The following is a 21,199-nucleotide window of genomic DNA, read 5'->3' as shown; positions in this document are numbered from 1 at the left end:
TTTTGTAATAAAGAGTTCGGGATACATAAATACACACATTAATATAAATTAATCTTTAATATATAAAAATCAACTATCTTTGGTCTAGAGGTATTTGAACTATGATATTTGTACATGTTACTATAATAAATTATAATTAGCATCTAACTAAAATAATTAATAACCCTACACAGGGTACAACTCTTGACACTACTGTCACTATATATATATATATCTCTATGCTAAAACAATAAATTATAAATAACATTTTTATAATAATAAATTACAATCAACTGCCTCTCACGACACGAAGTCAGTCACACGACACTGTTCAGTGTACACTACAACCAGGCCATCTTCAGTGTCCCACGACACCCTTTTCATCTCAGTGTTCCACTACGGTCCTGTGCATATCTCAGTGTTCCACTCCATCGTACGTCCCTCAGTGTCACACTACGGTCCTGGCCCAGTTCAGTGTAACACTCCAACCTTTTCTTCATGTAATGTCCCACTAAACAGCATCTGACGACTCCGGCCCACAGTTGATCAACGTAGACGGTGAGTCCACAGACATCACCGGTAGTCCAGTAAATCCTCTCCAAAGGCGGTTGACACACCGCTAGCCGAACACCATGCTGCAAGCTCACTGAATGCGGCCGTCAAGTAACTGAGGCCAACAGACTCAGTGAGCTGCGGTGAGCGGTTCTTCTAACGCCAGTAGATAGGTACGATTCGGTGGTCAGGTACCTACTGCATAGACGTGTACCCTGAGGAGTTCAGGTACTTAATGTTGAAGCCAGTAGACGTGTACCCTTCGGTGGTCAGGTACCTACTGCTTAGGTGTGTACAGCGAGGCGCTCAGGTACATAATATTTCTAAAGCCAGTAGACGTGTACCCTTCGGTGGTCAGGTACCTACTGCTTAGGTGTGTACAGCGAGGCGCTCTGGTACATACTGTTACTAAAGCCAGTAGACGTGTACCCTTCGGTGGTCAGGTACCTACTGCTTAGGTGTGTACAGCGAGGCGCTCTGGTACATACTGTTACTAAAGCCAGTAGACGTGTACCCTTCGGTGGTCAGGTACCTACTGCTTAGGTGTGTACAGCGAGGCGCTCTGGTACATACTGTTACTAAAGCCAGTAGACGTGTACCCTTCGGTGGTCAGGTACCTACTGCTTAGGTGTGTACCGTGAGGCACTCAGGCTCTTACTCCTCTAAGGCCTGCTCAGCAGCCCCCACATTGGGTTTGATGACGCACCCAGTGGTACTGCCGGCCGGCAGGTTAACTATTTAACCGCTAGTTTGGCAGGGGCCGCAACACAGGGTGTATAATGAACAACTGTTGAGGGTCAGGGTGTATAATGAACACTTGTCATGAATGTCAGGGTGTATAATGAACAACCGTTGAGTGTCAGGGTGTATAATGAACAACTGTTGAGTGTCAGGGTGTATAATGACCACTTGCTGTGAGTGTCAGGGTGTATAATGAAAATTTGCCATACAAGAATGGTATACAATACCAACAAGATGAAATTAAGACACTTGCAACATCTGGGAATCTTTAAAGTTGGCATCATCTAGGGAAGATACCCAGATGTTGCACATGTGTCTTAATTTCATCAAAATTTGTCATGACTGTCAGTGTGTACAATGAAAACTTGTCATGAGCATCAGGGTCATGAAGTACCCTGACAAAAAAAATGGAAAAAAATAGCAACCAAAAGTTGTCATTACATTGACAAGGAGAGCACTAAACACAAATGGGTCAAGCAGCAGCTGCACAATAATGAGACAGCGTGGAGAACAATATTTTATTGAGTGTTGCTGCGTAGAACTTTATTACAGTAAAAGTACGTAAACTGGACCTCCATAAAACAGTCATCTGTTAAAACAGACAAAAAAATCTTGCCAGGCAAAGATTCAACATATATGATTAATGGGATATCTCCTCATTAAAACAGCTACAAAAAAGACCAAATCCACTACAGGTTGGCCATTACTAATCTGGCATCATTGGGACCTGCAGTGTGCCGGATTAGTGAGTTTGCTGGATTACAGAGTGTGCCGGATTAGTGAGTTTGCTGGATTACAGTGTGTGCCGGATTAGTGAGTTTGCTGGATTACAGAGTGTGCCGGATTAGTGAGTTTGCTGGATTACAGAGTGTGCCGGATTAGTGAGTTTGCTGGATTACAGAGTGTGCCGGATTAGTGAGTTTGCTGGATTACAGAGTGTGCCGGATTAGTGAGTTTGCTGGATTACAGAGTGTGCCGGATTAGTGAGTTTGCTGGATTACAGAGTGTGCCGGATTAGTGAGTTTGCTGGATTACAGAGTGTGCCGGATTAGTGAGTTTTGCTGGATTACAGAGTGTGCCGGATTAGTGAGTTTGCTGGATTACAGAGTGTGCCGGATTAGTGAGTTTGCTGGATTACAGAGTGTGCCGGATTAGTGAGTTTGCTGGATTACAGAGTGTGCCGGATTAGTGAGTTTGCTGGATTACAGAGTGTGCCGGATTAGTGAGTTTGCTGGATTACAGAGTGTGCCGGATTAGTGAGTTTGCTGGATTACAGAGTGTGCCGGATTAGTGAGTTTGCTGGATTACAGAGTGTGCCGGATTAGTGAGTTTGCTGGATTACAGAGTGTGCCGGATTAGTGAGTTTGCTGGATTACAGAGTGTGCCGGATTAGTGAGTTTGCTGGATTACAGAGTGTGCCGGATTAGTGAGTTTGCTGGATTACAGAGTGTGCCGGATTAGTGAGTTTGCTGGATTACAGAGTGTGCCGGATTAGTGAGTTTGCTGGATTACAGAGTGTGCCGGATTAGTGAGTTTGCTGGATTACAGAGTGTGCCGGATTAGTGAGTTTGCTGGATTACAGAGTGGTTAGGTTAGAATACACTCTTTCTGCTACATCTTCCTCATTTTCATCACTGCACTCTCCTCCACTGGCTTGCTGCTGTGGATTTACAATCATCTGCACAATTTCTGAGTCAGTATACCTGGTTACCTGGAGGTTATTCTGGGGATCAATGCCTCCGCGGCCTGGTCCATGACCAGGCCTCCTGGTGGATCAGGGCCTGATCAACCAGGCTGTTACTGCTGGCCGCATGCAGTCCAATGTATGAGCTACAGCCCGGCTGATCCGGCACTGACTTTAGGTATCTGTCCAGCTCTCTCTTGAAGGCAGTCAGGGGTTTATTGGTAATTCCCCTAATGCTTGCTGGGAGGCTGTTGAACAGTCTTGGGCCCTGGACACTTATGGTGTTTTCTCTTAGTGTACCAATGGTGCCCCTACTTTTAATTGGGGGTATTTTGCATCGCCTGCCCAGTCTTTTACTTTTGTAGGGAGTGACTTCTGTGTGCAGATTCGGGACCATTCCTTCCAGGATTTTCCAAGCGTAGATTATGATATATCTCTCTCTCCTGCATTCCGAGTACAAGTCAAGTGCTTCCAAGCGTTCCCAGTAGTTAAGGTGCTTGACAGAACTTATACGTGCAGTAAAGGATCTCTGTACACTCTCTAGATCTGCGATTTCACCTGCTTTGTATGGAGATGTTAATGTACAGCAGTATTCCAGCCTAGAGAGAACAAGTGATTTGAAAAGGATCATCATTGGCTTGGCATCTCTCATTCTGAATGTTCTTATTATCCATCCTATCATTTTCTTTGCACTTGTGATCGTGGCACTGTTGTGATCCTTGAAAGTGAGATCCTCAGACATTACTACTCCCAGGTTCCTTACATTATTTTTCCGCTCTATTGTATGGCCAGAGTTTGTAGTATACTCTGTTCTAGTTATTTTCTCCTCCAGTTTTCCATAACGGAGTAGTTGGAATTTGTTCTCATTGAACATCATATTGTTTTCCGTTGCCCACTGGAAAACTTTATTTATATCTCCTTGGAGGTTAACCGCGTCCTCAGCAGATGACAGCCTCATGCAGATCCTAGTATCATCCACAAAGGATGATACAGTGCTGTGGTGTATGTCTCTGTCTATGTCTGAATGATGAAATTTAAAATTATGCTAACTGGATTACTGATGGAACCGGATAACTGATTGCTGGATTAGTGATGGCCACCCTGTATATCAAATGGCTATTTGGCCTGGTCATAGATTTGATAAAATGGATCGACTGTGCTTAATGGCAAGTCTGTACAGTCAAAGGTTAGGCAGACTGTACAGACTTGAAGCAGGGAGAGAGTGACCTAGTAGCAACCAGTGAAGAGGTGGGGCCAGGAGCTGTAACTCAAATCCTATAGCCACAATTAGGCAAGTACACACACACACATACACAGAAGAACAATAATTTCTGGCAATAAAATATTGCTCTTGACTGTACCTCTTATTGTCCAGGTGTTCTATGACCCCTACATGTCTAGCACTTCCCTGAGAATGAGAGAGAGAGAGCTGGTGTTCATTATCAAAGCACAAGAAAGCCTGAGTTATGAGCCTAGCAGGTGAAACCCGCTGGAGCCCTGGGTTGCACTGACCTGCTGGGTACGGCTGCTGGGGCGGATACGGTCCTGCTGGGTACTGCCCTGGGGGCATCTCACCCCCTGGGGGGATGTATGTATGCTGTGAGCCAAAGTTAGCATCTTGCTGTACACCTGCACTCTGCTGCATCTGTACAGCTCCTCCTCCAGCAGCTGCCTGCCCTCCCCTGCCACCTATGAATGGCAGACCCTGCAACCTGCCCATCATATCTCTGCAAGGAAAAAAATAATGTTATTTACCCATACTTGTTATAATATGATAACTGAGAACCTTGTGCAACACTTGGGTATCTTTACTGTGGGAATGTGTTGCCAGCCAGTGGCTTCTTCAGTCCAAGACAGAGAAGAACAGTGGAAGATGAAGAGTTTGAGGTAATCAGTCCCACAGCCTGGAGTCCATGTGTTCAGAGCATTAAGAATGATGAAAGTACAACATATGCATGGAGAAATGGCTTATATACTACAGACAGGTGAGGTGCAGCAGTTGGAGGTGGCATCACCAGTGGACAAAACCCACTAGTGGAAGTAGGTCAGCTCTGTTAGTTAGGCAAGTGTTGAAGAATTACCTACATCAAGGTGTTGCCGTGTCTGTAGGTAAATCTTCAACACTTGCCTAACTTACAGATCTAATCTACTCCCACTAGTGTATTCTTCCACTGGTGATGTCACCTAAAACCACTCCACCTTACCTGTTAGCAGTATATAAGGCAAGATTAAGACACATGTACAACAGTTGGGTATCTTTATTGATGAAACATTTCACCTACACAGTAGGCTTCTTCGGTCAGTTCATCAACCTTGGAGAAAAAGTATTTAAAGTTGTCAGTCCCTCAGCCTGGAGAAGAGTTCAGCTCCATGGTCTCAAATGATATGAAGCTGAAGCATGAGAACAAAGTCTTAAATACTGCCGAAGGTGAGGTGGAAGATCCGGAAGACATTGTAGGGGACGGGATCCACTAGTGGAAGTAAGAAGGCATCTCCATCTGGAGTCCAAACCTTTTCAGTCATAAACCACGGTACGGGTGGGGATTGAAGTCACAGTGAGTCGTAAAACTCCAGACCAGCATGTCATTACAATTTCTTGAATCATTCTCACTCATAACTAGTAGACACGTGAAGAGTGCAAGATGTCCTCTGTACCAGGATACTGTTGTGCTGCAGTGTCTGACAGGCTGAGGGACTGACCACCTCAAATATTTTTTTCTCCAAGGTTGATGGACTGATTACATCTTTATTTCAATACACCTGCTGCCTCTGTATTTGACAATAGTCTCATTGTGCCTATCCCTAAGCCCCAACAGCCTGATACATTTAGGCCGATCTCCTTAACTAGTTGTCTTTGTAAAACTTTTGAAAGAATGATGCTTAACAGACTGTACTACAGAATCAGACATCAACTTTCCCCCTACCTCTATGGGTTCATGAAAGGTAAAAGTGTGCAGAACTGTATTTCCACCTTTCTCACTGCACACACCTCTACTAGTTTTACCACTTTTCTTGATCTAAAATCTGCATTTGATATTGCGAACAGAACTGTTATACTACATGAACTAGCCAAAATGAATATTGGTGGTAGCTTACTCTGCTGGATAATAGGATACCTGTCAAATAGAGTATCCTCTGTCCTTTACCAAGACTTCAGAAGTGATTCTAAAGAAATGTCTTTAGGTACACCGCAGGGAGGAGTTCTTAGTCCCATGCTATTTAATATTCTGATTAATGCTCTCCTAAATGCTCTACCTGCCTCACCTAAACATATAGCTATAAGCTATGCTGATGATATCATGATCCATACAACAGGGCATAAGAAGATGAATACCATTCTTAATGAAGTTCAAGCAATTTGTAATCGACTAGGCCTCATAATATCTTCCTCTAAAACTAAGATATTAACAAGCAAACGACATCCCCCACCCATCTATTTGCAGGGTGAAATCATTAGCTACGTTAAAACTTACAGATATCTTGGTGTAGATGTACCCTTTAACAAATCCACTATACCACAACTAAACAAGAAATGTAAAGCTAGGCTAAATGCTCTCAAAGCTGTTGCTGGCTACAATCCCAACTATGGTGCAAATGTGAGAATCGTGAGAATGATGTACATAGCCTATGTTAGGTCCTTAATTGATTATGCTGCTCCCATGTTGATATTAGCTAGAGAAAGTTCTCTCCGACCCTTGGAGTTAATGCAAAATGAAGCTCTCAGGATTATTCTTGGCTGTCCCAGATCTACAAAAGTTCTTAACATGAGGAAGGAGCTTGGTATTTCTAGTATCAGTGATAGGATTGTTGAAATTAACACTGTACTCGGTATTAGAATGTTGAGAAACGAACCAGACGCTGTCACAGTGAATCTTACCAAGTGTCTAGAGGTAAATACACACAGATCTAAATGGATTGTGAAAACGTGCAATTGCATTAAGTTTTATAACCTGCATGAACTGTATCACTGTAGGCAACAAGAGCATTTCACCCCTCCATGGAAGATGTGTTCATTTAATATCACATACCTACAAGTCCCTCCCAAGAAGCTCATTGCTAGTAATCCCTTCCTTAAATCTCTTGTTAGAGCAACTGCTCAAGAAGAAATTTCTCACCTAGCTGGTAGTAACAAGTTATCACAAGTTATATACACTGATGGATCTAAACAGGAGTCTTCTGGCAGGGCTGCATCTGCTCTTGTTGCCACCTCCCTAGTTAAGAACGATAATAAATTTGTTGAGTTAGGCATAAGAATTAACAACTGGGCGTCTACACTGCAAACTGAATTGTTTGCAATCCTAATGGCGCTAAAGCTAACCTATGACACTGAGCTTGACTATCATCATTACTGAGTCTATGTCATCATTGAAGGCTCTTGGCTCATATAATGACTCCAACAACATGCTCATTGGGGAAGCCAGGTATAGATACTCAAAAATTAGGGACAAAGGAATTAATGTACAATTCTATGGATCCCATCACACATTGGATTACTCCTTCATGATAAAGTTGATATGTTAGCCAAGAAGAGTATCGAGAAGGAGAATGTAGAATATAACTTTGGTATAACTGTGTCTAGCATTAGGAATAATATTAGGAGAGAAGTAAATAATGAAAATGATTGTTATAGGAATGCAGTTAGAAGCCTGAGTAGATCTATAACCCACTATGATAACATGAACGTAGATAAGTATGTTTATGGAGCAACTTGCAATGTGAACAGACTGACTGATGTTGTAGTGGCCAGGCTTAGGCTTGGTTACAAGTACTTCTGGCAGTTTGGGAGACACACAGATGATGATCAAACTAAATGTAAATTATGTGATCAGGCATATGGTCACTCTCTTGAACACTATGTGCTTAATTGTCCACTTATTGAGGAATACAGAGACAGACAGTATAATAACCTATGTGACATGTCAAGATATCTTATTAATGAAAATAAGATACCAGATATACTAAGCAAATTTCCTAAATTTGCTTGTAACAGATAAGTGAACTATAGATATGTAGATATAAATCCATATGTATTCCTGTTAACCCTTTGGGGCCTAGTTCCTGGGCCTTTTGTGTATCCATATGCTCTCGCGCTACCGTCCACAGGATGGATATGGGGTGCACAATAAACTAGCCACTTCGGTGGCAAAATCTAAAAATCTAATCTAAATCTCTGTATTTGACTGAAGAAGCCTACTGTGTAGGCAAAATGTTTTATCAAAAAAGATACCTAACTGCTGCACATCTTAATTATCAACTTGTCGGTATTTTATACCAACAAGAAAGTACATTAGGCACTTCTCCACCAATATGTTGCATTTTTAACAAGATTGATGTGCTGAACACATTATCTCCAGGCTGAGGGACTGATTACCTCAAACTCCTGCTCATCTTCCACTGTTCTTCTCATTACTGGACTGAAGAAATCATTGGCTGGTGAGATGTTTCCACAAAAAAAGATTCCCAAATGTTGCACAAGTGTCATTTACTGACTTGTTGCTTTTCTAAACCATTTATTAAAAATATCATAATATAATAATAATAATAATAATAATAATAATAATAATAATAATAATAATAATAATAATAATAATAATAATAATAATAATAATAATAATAATAAAAGAACATAAGGAAGGAACATTGCAGCAGGCCTACTGGCACATGCTAGTCAGGTCCAACTCACACCAACTCATGTATTTATCTAATCAATTTTTAAAACTACACAACGTTTTAGCTTCTATGACGGTACTCGGGAGTTCCACTCATCCACAATTCTATTACTAAACCAGTGCTTTCCTATATCCTTTACAAATCTCAATTTTTCCAACTTGAAGCCATTGCTGCAAGACTTGTTTTGCATTATTTACATTATTTATTTACATATTCTTGTTTTCCATGTATACATCTCAATCATATCCCTCCTAACTCTATGCCTTTCTAGAGAGTGCAGATTCAGGGCCTCAGTTTATCCTCATAAGGAAGATTTCTGATACATGGGATCAACTTTGTACTTTTTCCAGTGTATTTATGTCCATTCTGTGACTAGAAAAGTGCAGCATTTATGTCCATTCTGTGACTAGAACTGTGCAGCATTTACGTCCATTCTGTGACTAGAACTATGCAGCATTTACGTCCATTCTGTGACTAGAACTGTGCAGCATTTATGTCCATTCTGTGACTAGAACTATGCAGCATTTATGTCCTTTCTGTGACTAGAACTATGCAGCATTTATGTCCATTCTGTGACTAAAACTATGCAGCATTTATGTCCATTCTGTGACTAGAACTATGCAGCATTTATGTCCTTTCTGTGACTAGAACTGTGCAGCATTTATGTCCATTCTGTGACTAGAACTGTGCAGCATTTATGTCCATTCTGTAATATAGTGACCAGAACTGTGCAACACAGTCTAAATGAGGCCTAACCAATGATATGTAAAATCCCCCAGTATGCCAGCAGTAACCTACTTAAAATCCCCCAGTAAGCAAGCAGTGACCTACTTAAAATTCCCAAGTAAGCCAGCAGTAACCTACATAAAATTCCCAAGTAAGCCAGCAGTGACCTACTTAAAATCCTCCAGTAAGCCAGCAGTGACCTACTTAAAATCCCCCAGTAAGCCAGTAATGACCCACTTAAAATCCCCCAGTAAGCCAGCAGTGACCTACTTAAAATCCCCCAGTAAGCAAGCAGTGACCTTAGAATCCCCCAGTAAGCTAGCAGTGACCTACTTAAAATTCCCAAGCAAGCCAGCAGTGACCTACTTAAAATTCCCAAGTAAGCCAGCAGTGATCTACTTAAAAATCCCCAAGCCAGCAGTGATGTTAAAATCCCCCAGTAAGCCAACAGTGACCTACTTAAAATCCCCCAGTAAGCCAAAAGTGACCTACTTAAAATCCCCCATTACACCAGCAGTGACCTACTTAAAATCCCCCTAGCGCCTGGAACCAATCTTGGGCGGAAAACATTATATACTGAGTCAAAAAAGGAGAATTAGTGTGCATTACCTAGCAGAGTTTACTGCCAGAGGGGAATCATAGGCCTGGGTGCCGTGTGCAAAATAATAATAATTGAACTTTTCTTGTCAGAGGAAAGAAAGTCTCCCTGATAACATTGTGTATACATAGTGTTATAGTGTATACTACAGTGGCTCCCTAGTATATAGATGATAAAGGCTAAAGTATCATTTGAAAACAGGTGAATTTGTAAATGAAGTGATAAGCCTATAGAGGCAGGTGCCAGAAGTCGCCAGAAACTTACCACAGGTCAGCTGTTTTAATAATCTTCCTGGCCTGCTAGTGTTCTCGCATATAATCTAGTGATACCAGTGAATAGCAGAATACAGTGTTGTAGTAGCAACTAACCAGTATTATAATGGTACTTATTGGAGTGGAGTGACTTTCATTAGTTTCTTTTTTCTTGAAATACCAGACGTTACTGTGAATTTCATATAACCTGTAATTACCAGCAGTCACAATATACACAACGAGAAGCAATTATCACTACAGAAAAAGCGTCCCTCCTCCAAAATTTCCACCAGTCAACTATAGTGATAATATAGCATTTATTGTGGTGGAGGCCAAAAAGAAAAAACTAGAAAAGCTAGATACAGCGATTGATAAACAAGGGTTGAGGCTCAACCGTTCGTACTGTAGGAGTTGCCAGCAGTCACCGTTTTCTTCAACATGCAAGTTATACTTTTGTATCAGTCAAATCACATATTACTCGGGTAGATAATTTCCAGTAGATCCTTCATGTGTTAGCCCAAATCACCGACCAGTATGTTTTAAATAAGTGACCCACTGATCAGATCAGATCGACTGGTCCGAACCCTCGACTGGACAGAACCCTCGACTGGTCCGAACCCTTGACCGGTTTCAAATGGATTCGTTGGAAAATAAAGCAGACTGTAAACGGATGGGGTTGTAGGCGCCCTTATAAACACAAACAATAAATATAAAACAAACTCCAGGAGCGTACTCCGGTAAGCTGTCCTGATATACAAGTACAGTGGACCCCCGGTTAACGATTTTAATCCGTGCAAGAGGGGTAATTGTTATGCGAAATAATCGTTATGTGAATGAATTTTCCCCATAAGAAATAATGGAAATAAAATTAATCCGTGCAAGACACCCAAAAGTATGAAAAAAAAATTTTTTTTACCACATGAAATATTAATTTTAATACACACAAACTGAAAAAGGCATGCACACTTACATGACACTTACTTTTATTGAAGATCTGGTGATGATTGATGGGATGGGAGGAGGGGAGAGCATTATCTTCTTACTGTTTAGAAGGGGAATCCCCTTCCATTAGGACTTGAGGTAGTAAGTCCTTTTCTGGGGTTACTTCCCTTCTTTTTTTAATGCCACTAGGGCCAGCTTCAGAGTCACTGGACTTCTTTCGCACAAGATATCTGTCCATAGTGGCCTGTACCTCTCGTTCCTTTATCACTTCCCTAAAGTGTTTCACAACATTGTCAGTGTAATAGTCACCAGCACGGCTTGCAATAGCTGTGTGAGGGTGATTTTCATCCATGAAGGTTTGCACTTCAAGCCACTTTGCACAGATTTCCTTTATCTTTGTAGTAGGCAACTTCTTCAATTTCTCTCTCCCCTCCTCTGAACCAGTTTCCCCAGGTCTGGCCTCTTGCTCTTGAAGTTGATCTATCAGCTCATCAGTGGTTAGTTCTTCATTGTCCTCCTCCACCAACTCTTCCACATCCTCCCCACTAACCTCCAACCTCAAGGACTTTCCCAATGCCACAATGGATTCCTCAACTGGCATACTCCTCTCAGGGTTAGCCTCAAACCCTTCAAAATCCCTTTGGTCTACACATTCTGGCCACAGTTTCTTCCAAGCAGAGTTCAAGGTCCTCTTAGTCACTCCCTCCCAAGCCTTACCTATAAGGTTTACACAATTGAGGATATTAAAGTGATCTCTCCAAAACTCTCTTAGAGTCAGTTGAGTTTCTGAGGTCATTACAAAGCACCTTTCAAACAGAGCTTTTGTGTACAGTTTCTTGAAGTTGGAAATAACCTGCTGGTCCATGGGCTGCAGGAGAGGAGTGGTATTAGGAGGCAAAAACTTGATGTTAATGAATTTCATGTCCCCATAAAGTCGCTCTGCCACGTCTGTAGGATGACCAGGGGCATTGTCTAACACCAGGAGGCACTTAAGTTCTAATTTCTTTTCAGTTAGGTAATCTTTCACATTGGGGGCAAATGCATGGTGTAACCAGTTATAGAAAAATTCCCTAGTGACCCATGCCTTACTGTTTGCCCTCCACAGCACACACAAATTATCCTTGAGGACATTCTTTTGCCTGAACGCTCTGGGAGTTTCAGAGTGATACACTAATAAAGGCTTCACTTTGCAATCACCAGTAGCATTGGCACACATGAGAAGAGTAAGCCTGTCTTTCATAGGCTTATGTCCTGGGAGTGCCTTTTCCTCCTGAGTAATGTAGGTCCTGCTTGGCATTTTCTTCCAGAACAGGCCTGTTTCATCACAATTAAACACTTGTTCAGGTTTCAGTCCTTCAGTTTCTATATACTCCTTGAATTCCTGCACATATTTTTCAGCTGCTTTGTGGTCCGAACTGGCAGCCTCACCATGCCTTATCACACTATGGATGCCACTACGCTTCTTAAATCTCTCAAACCAACCTTTGCTGGCCTTAAATTCACTCACATCATCACTAGTTGCAGGCCTTTTTTTAATTAAATCGTCATGCAACTTCCTAGCCTTTTCACATATGATCGCTTGAGAGACGCTATCTCCTGCTAGCTGTTTTTCATTTATCCACACCAATAAGAGTCTCTCAACATCTTCCATCACTTGCGATCTTTGTTTCGAAAACACAGTTAAACCTTTGGCAAGAACAGCTTCCTTGATTGTCTTTTTGGTGCCCACAATAGTAGCGATGGTTGATTGGGGTTTCTTGTACAACTTGACTAGGTCGGCAATACGCACTCCACTTTCATACTTATCAATGATCTCTTTCTTCATTTCAATGGGTATCCTTACCCTTATTGGTGTACGGTTGGCACTAGAAGCTTTCTTGGGGCCCATGGTCACTTATTTTCCAGAAACACCACCGAAAACACTGTAATAATACGAAATATTCCGAGTGTATGCTTGGATGTTAGCGCGGAGGCTGCCTGGTAAACAATGGCACGGGCGGCACATGTGAGGCTGGGTGAGGGCGCACATTAGACGCGTCTCGGACGAAAATCGGTGAGCGGGTTTTTAATCGGTATGCGCGGCAAAAATTTGGCGATTAAAGTAAGCGGTATGCGAAATAATCGCTATGTGATGCCATCGTTATGCGGGGGTCCACTGTACAGTTAGAAATAGAAATACAGATAGCTAAAGCTTTATTTAAGGAGGTTATTAATAGAGTATTCAAGAGGTTCCTAGTAGAATTACAGTAAATCAACCATTCAAATCATTATGAAGCTGTGTGTAGTCTGCAATAAATCAAACAAACGGGCTTCCACATGGATAAATTGTCATTTTTGTGGAAATTGGTGTCACGCCCCTTGTGCAGATATCCAAGAACTAGCTACAAGCAGTATTAAAACAGGGAAGTGTTTTTGGGTATGCCCAAAGGAGATAAATCTGTGGACTAAAATCACAAGGGTATTAAAAGAGGATAACATCAAAGCTGCTTTCATAGACAACCTGGAAGCTTTCTACAACAGATGGGAACATAAAAAGTCTGGGCTGAATGGTACTGCCCTTGATACTGGCCATGTAGTCAGAAACTGTAAGGCTGGAGGTGATGGCCTGGTAGTCAGTAAATGTGGGGCTGATAATGCTGTCCTGGGAGACAGTAATGGTGAAGCTGGAGGTGCTGTCCTGGGAGACAGAAATGGTGAAGCTGGAGGTGCTGTCCTGGGAGACAGTAATGGTGAAGCTGGAGATGCTGTCCTGGGAGACAGAAATGGTGAAGTTGGAGATGCTGTCCTGGGAGACAGTAATCGTGAAGCTGGAGGTGCTGTCCTGGGAGACAGTAATGGTGAAGCTGGAGATTTTGTCCAGGTAGTCGGGAATTATACGCAGGAAGGAATGCATATAAATGACCTCATAGGGGACAGGAGCTGTAGTGGGGAAACAAGTGTAGTCAAAGATAAGATAAAACCAATATTGCAAACAAGAAATACAAGAGGAAATAGCAAACAAGAGGACTCCACTAGCAATAGTGAGGATATATTACCAAAAACAACTGGTGGGAGCTCCATTGTTGGTGCTAGGGAAGATAGAAATAAGACAGGTAAACATGCACCAACAGGGAATACAGTCACAGAAACCCAAGGCAAACGGAAACCAAGCCTGTGCACATACTATGCACTTGGTATCTGCAGACATGGGAAATCTGGAAAAACAGATGGGACGTGCAACTATGACCACCCTAGAAAATGCCGTGCCCATATGACAACAGGAAAATGCAAACTCCCTTCCTGTAAGCTTTTTCACCCTGAAATGTGTACCTCTTCAGTACAGGAAAGACTGTGCTATAACTTAAATTGCCAGGCACACCATCTAAAGGGGACAAAAAGATACAAAACATCCAGGCCATGGGAAAACCTGGGTAGCCACAGCCACTCAAGAGGGAGAGGTTTTTTAGTGCCAGGAGGGAAAAAAAACTGGCAGGAAATGGCAGAAATTGTACATCAAATCCAGTCATTCCTAGAGTGGAACCACAGTCGATGGCCTCCACTCCAAGCCAAGAGATACAGATACTAATGCCGGAAAAAAAATCCCCCCCCAGTACCAACAATACCACCAGTCCGATGACATTCTTCCTTGCAAATATACAGGGTCTAAAGCCAGCAACAAACAACAAAATACCTTTCATCCGTGGACTGCTTGCAGTGGCAAAGGCAATGTTCGCGGCTTTCACTGAGACCCACATAAAGGATCACTTGGACAACGAAATATGGATCCCAGGTTACAACCTATACAGATGTGACAGAGTGAACAGGCAAAAGTGGGGGGTTGGCCTGTACATTGCAGAGTCACTTGTTTGCACAGAACTCCTTAATGCCTCAAATGATGTAGTGGAAGTTTTAGCAGTAAAGGTCGAGAACCAAAACCTAGTCATTGTGGTAGTCTACAAGCCTCCGGATGCAACATCCCAGCAATTCCAGGAACAGTTGTTAAAAATTGACCACTGTCTGGAAAATCTTCCAGCTCCTGCACCCAACATCTTGCTCCTGGGGGATTTCAACTTAAGGCACCTAAAATGGAGGAATATAGCAAATAATATTGTTGCAGTAATAACACCAGGAGGCAGCTCTGATGAAAACTCACACTCACACAAGCTTTTAAATCTCTGCACAAAATTCAATTTAAACCAGCAAATAATAGAGCCTACTAGAATGGAGAATACACTAGACCTCATCTTCACTAACAATGATGATCTGATAAGAAATGTCCCCATATCAAAAACAATATACTCAGATCACAACATAATTGAGGTTCAGACATGTATGCGTGGAGCCCCAGACCGACAAAATGAGATTAGTCACGAGGGAGCATTCACCAAATTCAACTTCAATAACAAAAACATAAAGTGGGACCAAGTAAACCAAGTCCTAACCGATATAAGCTGGGAAGATATACTAAGCAACACAGACCCCAACTTATGCCTAGAACAGATTAACTTGGTGGCACTCGATGTATGCACAAGACTTATTCCTCTAAGAAAAAGGAGGAGTAGATGTAAAATAGAAAGAGACAGGCGCTCTCTTTACAGGCGACGGAAAAGAATAACAGAGCGGCTAAAAGAGGTCAATCTATCTGAAATGAGTAGGGAGACACTGGTCAGAGAAATAGCAAACATCGAACTTAAGCTAAAGGAATCTTATAGGAGTCAGGAATCGCGGGAAGAACTAAAAGCCATAAAAGAAATTGAAAGAAACCCAAAGTATTTCTTCTCCTATGCCAAATCAAAGTTGAGAACAACGTCCAGTATTGGGCCCTTACTTAAACAAGATGGGTCCTACACAGATGACAGCAAGGAAATGAGTGAGCGATTCAAGTCCCAATATGACTCAGTTTTTAGCAAGCCACTAACCAGACTGAGAGTCGAAGATCAAAATGAATTTTTTATGAGAGAGCCACAGAATTTGGTTAACACAAGCCTATCTGATGTTATCCTGACGCCAAATGACTTCGAACAGGCGATAAATGACATGCCCATGCACTCTGCCCCAGGGCCATACTCATGGAACTCCGTGTTCATCAAGAACTGCAAGAAGCCCCTATCACGAGCCTTTACCATCCTATGGAGAGGGAGCATGGACACGGGGGTCGTCCCACAGTTACTAAAAACAACAGACATAGCCCCACTCCACAAAGGGGGCAGTAAAGCAACAGCAAAGAACTACAGACCGATAGCACTAACATCCCATATAATAAAAATCTTTGAAAGAGTCCTAAGAAGCAAGATCACCACCCATCTAGAAACCCATCAGTTACACAACCCAGGGCAACATGGGTTTAGAACAGGTCGCTCCTGTCTGTCTCAACTATTGGATCACTACGACAAGGTCCTAGATGCACTAGAAGACAAAAAGAATGCAGATGTAATATATACAGACTTTGCACAAGCCTTCGACAAGTGTGACCATGGCGTAATAGCGCACAAAATGCATGCTAAAGGAATAACAGGAAAAGTCGGTCGATGGATCTATAATTTCCTCACTAACAGAACACAGAGAGTAGTAGTCAACAGAGTAAAGTCCGAGGCAGGCACGGTGAAAAGCTCTGTTCCACAAGGCACAGTACTCGCTCCCATCTTGTTCCTCATCCTCATATCTGACATAGACAAGGATGTCAGCCACAGCACCGTGTCTTCCTTTGCAGATGACACCCGAATCTGCATGACAGTGTCTTCCATTGCAGACACTGCAAGGCTCCCGGCGGACATCAACCAAATCTTTCAGTGGGCTGCAGAAAACAATATGAAGTTCAACGATGAGAAATTTCAATTACTCAGATATGGTAAACACGAGGAAATTAAATCTTCATCAGAGTACAAAACAAATTCTGGCCACAAAATAGAGCGAAACACCAACGTCAAAGACCTGGGAGTGATCATGTCGGAGGATCTCACCTTCAAGGACCATAACATTGTATCAATCGCATCTGCTAGAAAAATGACAGGATGGATAATGAGAACCTTCAAAACGAGGGCTGCCAAGCCCATGATGACACTCTTCAGGTCACTTGTTCTATCTAGGCTGGAATATTGCTGCACACTAACAGCACCTTTCAAAGCAGGTGAAATTGCTGACCTAGAAAATGTACAGAGAACCTTCACGGCGCGCATAACGGAGATAAAACACCTCAATTACTGGGAGTGCTTGAGGTTCCTGAACCTGTATTCCCTGGAACGCAGGCGGGATACATGATTACAGTGGACCTCCGGTTAACGATATTTTTTCACTCCAGAAGTATGTTCAGGTGCCAGTACTGACCGAATTTGTTCCCATAAGAAATACTGTGAAGTAGATTAGTCCATTTCAAACCCCCAAACATACACGTACAAACGCACTTACATAAATACACTTACATAATTGGTCGCATTCGGAGGTAATCGTTATGTGGGGTCCACTGTATATACACCTGGAAAATCCTAGAGGGACTAGTACCGAACTTGCACACGAAAATCACTCACTACGAAAGCAAAAGACTTGGCAGACGATGCAACATCCCCCCAATGAAAAGCAGGGGTGTCACTAGCACGTTAAGAGACCATGCAATAAGTGTCAGGGGCCCGAGACTGTTCAACTGCCTCCCAGCATACATAAGGGGGATTACCAACAGATCCCTGGCAGTCTTCAAGCTGGCACTGGACAAGCACCTAAAGTCGGTTCCTGATCAGCCGGGCTGTGGCTCGTACGTTGGTTTGTGTGCAGCCAGCCTGGTTGATCAGGCTCTGATCCACCAGGAGGCCTGGTCACAGACCGGGCCATGGGGGCGTTGACCCCTGGAACTCTCTCCAGGTAAACTCCAGGTAAAATCAACAGTGACCTACTTAAAATCCCCCAGTAAACCAACAGTGACCTACTTAAAATCCCCCAGTAAGCCAGCAGTGACCTACTTAAAATCCCCCAGTAAGCCAGCAGTGACCTACTTAAAATTTCCCAGTAAGCCAGCAGTGACCTACTTAAAACCCTACAGTAAGCCAGCAATGACCTACTTAAAATTCCCCAGTAAGCCAACAGTGACCTACTTAAAATCCCTCAGTAAGCCAACAGTGACCTATTTAAAATCCCTCAGTAAGCCAACAGTGACCTACTTAAAATTCCTCAGTAAGCTAACAATGACCTACTTAAAATCCCCCAGTAAGCCAATAGTGACCTACTTAAAATCCCCCAGTAAGCCAATAGTGACCTACTTAAAATCCCCCAGTAAGCCAACAGTGACCTACTTAAAATCCCCCAGTAAGCCAGCAGTGACCTACTTCAATTCAATTCAAAGTTTATTCTCCATAAGGATTACAATGCTGCGTTTACAGAATTTGCTTATTGTGTGGTTTACAAGTAGTAAAATACTAATTACAGAAGGGGCCACTAGAACACCTAGCATGGCTAGGCATTTCGGGCAGACTTAGATTAATTCTTAACTTTAAAATATTACAAATTATGAGGTAAGTTGGTATTATGGCTAAGTGACTAAATACTAGTTTGTGAGTTTAGCAATGTGAATGCTTTTGTTTTGGCACTATACATAGTTTCAGTATTGGAGTATCACAGGCCAACTTATGACTAGTTAGGATTCATTATTTTAAGATTGAGATTGATATTTCTGTTTATGGTCAAATGGGTGAGTGAGTGTAAGTGTGAACCACCAGGTGGTACTTAAAATCCCCCAGTAAGCCAGCAGTGACCTACTTAAAATTCCCCAAGCCAGCAGTGATGTTAAAATCCCCCAGTAAGCCAACAGTGACCTACTTATCCCCCAGTAAGCCAACAGTGACCTACTTAAAATCCCCCATTACACCAGCAGTGACCTACTTAAAATCCCCCAGTAAATCAACAGTGACCTACTTAAAATCCCCCAGTAAACCAGCAGTGACCTACTTAAAATCCCCCAGTAAGCCAGCAGTGACCTACTTAAAATCCCCCAGTAAACCAACAGTGACCTACTTAAAATCCCCCACTAAGCTAGCAGTGACCTACTTAAAATCCCCCAGTAAGCCAGCAGTGACCTACTTAAAATTCCTAAGTAAGCCAGCAGTGACCTACTTAAACCCTCCAGTAAGCCAGCAGTGACCTACTTAAAATTCTCCAGTAAGCCAACAGTGACCTACTTAAAATCCCCCAGTAAGCCAACAGTGACTTACTTAAAATCCCCTAGTAAGCCAACAGTGACCTACTTAAAATCCCCCAGTAAGCCAGCAGTGACCTTAAAATTCCCCAGTAAGCCAGCAGTGACCTACTTAAAATCCCCCAGTATGCCAGCAGTGACCTACTTAAAATTCCCAAGTAAGCCAGTAGTGACCTACTTAAAAATCCCCAGGCCAGCAGTGATCTTAAAATCCCTCAGTAAGCCAACAGTGACCTATTTAAAATCCGTCAGTAAGCGAACAGTGACCTACTTAAAATCCCTCAGTAAGCTAACAATGACCTACTTAAAATCCCCCAGTAAGCCGACAGTGACCTACTTAAAATCCCCCAGTAAGCCAGCAGTGACCTACTTCAATTCAAAGTTTATTCTCCATAAGGATTACAATGCTGAGTTTACAGAATTTGTTTATTGTGTGGTTTACAAGTAGTAAAATACAGTGGACCCCCGGTTAACGATATTTTTTCTCTCCAGAAGTATGTTCAGGTGCCAGTACTGACCGAATTTGTTCCCATAAGGAATATTGTGAAGTAGATTAGTCCATTTCAGACCCCGAAACATACACGTACAAACGCACTTACATAAATACACTTACATAATTGGTCGCATTGGGAGGTGATCGTTATGCGGGGGTCCACTGTACTAATTACAGAGGGGGCCACTAGAACACCTAGCATGGCTAGGCATTTCGGGCAGACTTAGATTAATTCTTAACTTTAAAATATTACAAATTATGAGGTAAGTTGGTATTATGGCTAAGTGACTAAATACTAGTTTGTGAGTTTAGCAATGTGAATGCTTTTGTTTTGGCACTATACATAGTTTCAGTATTGGAGTATCACAGGCCAACTTATGACTAGTTAGGATTCATTATTTTAAGATTGAGATTGAGATTTCTGTTTAAGGTCAAATGGGTGAGTGAGTGTAAGTGTGAACCACCAGGTGGTACTTAAAATCCCCCAGTAAGCCAGCATTGACCTACTTAAAATTCCCCAGTAAGCCAGCAGTGACCTACTTAAAATCCCCCAGTAAGCCAGCAGTGACCTACTTAAAATCCCCCAGTAAGCCAGCAGTGACCTACTTAAAATCCCCCAGTAAGCCAGCAGTGACCTACTTAAAATTCCCCAGTAAGCCAGCAGTGACCTACTTAAAATCCCCCAGTAAGCCAGCAGTGACTTACTTAAAATCCCCCAGTAAGCCAACAGTGACCTACTTAAAATCCCTCAGTAAGCTAAAAGTGACCTACTTAAAATCCCCCAGTAAGCCAATAGTGACCTAGTTAAAATCCCCCAGTAAGCCAATAGTGACCTACTTAAAATCCCCCAGTAAGCCAGCAGTGACCTACTTAAAATCCCCCAGTAAGCCAGCAGACACCTACTTGCGTTTTCCTCCCCGGCAGCAGCAGAAGTAGAGCAGAGCGCCAATAAGCAGGAGTCCCAGGACGCCACCTACGCCACCACCTGCTTTCTCACCTACATCACTGCTTCCACCTGCTGGAGTTGTAACAACATTATACACGACTCTATAATTATAATGATAAATTATACATGACTATAATTATAATGTTAAATTATACACGACTCTATAATTATAATAAATTATACACGACTCTATAATTATAATGATAAATTATACATGACTATAATTATAATGATAAATTATACACGACTATAATTATAATGATAAATTGTACATGACTATAATTATAATGATAAATTATACACCACTATGATTATAATGATATATTATGCACCACTCTATAATTATAATGATATATTATACACGACTCTATAATTATATGGATAAATTATACTCTGCTCTATAAACCTAATCAGAAATTATACACGACTATAATTCTAATGAGAAATTGTATATATTAT

At 42.1% G+C, this 21,199-nt stretch overlaps 1 protein-coding gene across 8 annotated transcripts in view; it reads right to left on the bottom strand.

Annotated features, from left to right (window-relative positions):
* Nucleotides 1-21,199, bottom strand: part of LOC128698434 (proline-rich protein HaeIII subfamily 1) — a 142,352-nt gene that overhangs the window by 19,241 nt on the left and 101,912 nt on the right. For 6 of the 8 annotated variants that reach the window (XM_070089264.1, XM_053790680.2, XM_070089268.1 and 3 more), the window contains exons 3-4: nucleotides 20,698-20,812; nucleotides 4,469-4,683 (exon numbers count right to left, since the gene is read on the bottom strand). In XM_070089264.1, coding sequence (XP_069945365.1) covers nucleotides 4,469-4,683; nucleotides 20,698-20,812 — 330 coding nt within the window. The remainder of the gene's footprint in view (nucleotides 1-4,468; nucleotides 4,684-20,697; nucleotides 20,813-21,199) is intronic. The other 2 variants (XM_070089272.1, XM_070089284.1) reach the window with 1 other exon arrangement.

The sequence above is a fragment of the Cherax quadricarinatus genome, chromosome 2, assembly GCF_038502225.1.
Source record: "Cherax quadricarinatus isolate ZL_2023a chromosome 2, ASM3850222v1, whole genome shotgun sequence".
In the NCBI taxonomy this organism is placed as follows: domain Eukaryota; kingdom Metazoa; phylum Arthropoda; class Malacostraca; order Decapoda; family Parastacidae; genus Cherax; species Cherax quadricarinatus.
This window is presented reverse-complemented; position numbering and strand designations above follow the sequence as displayed.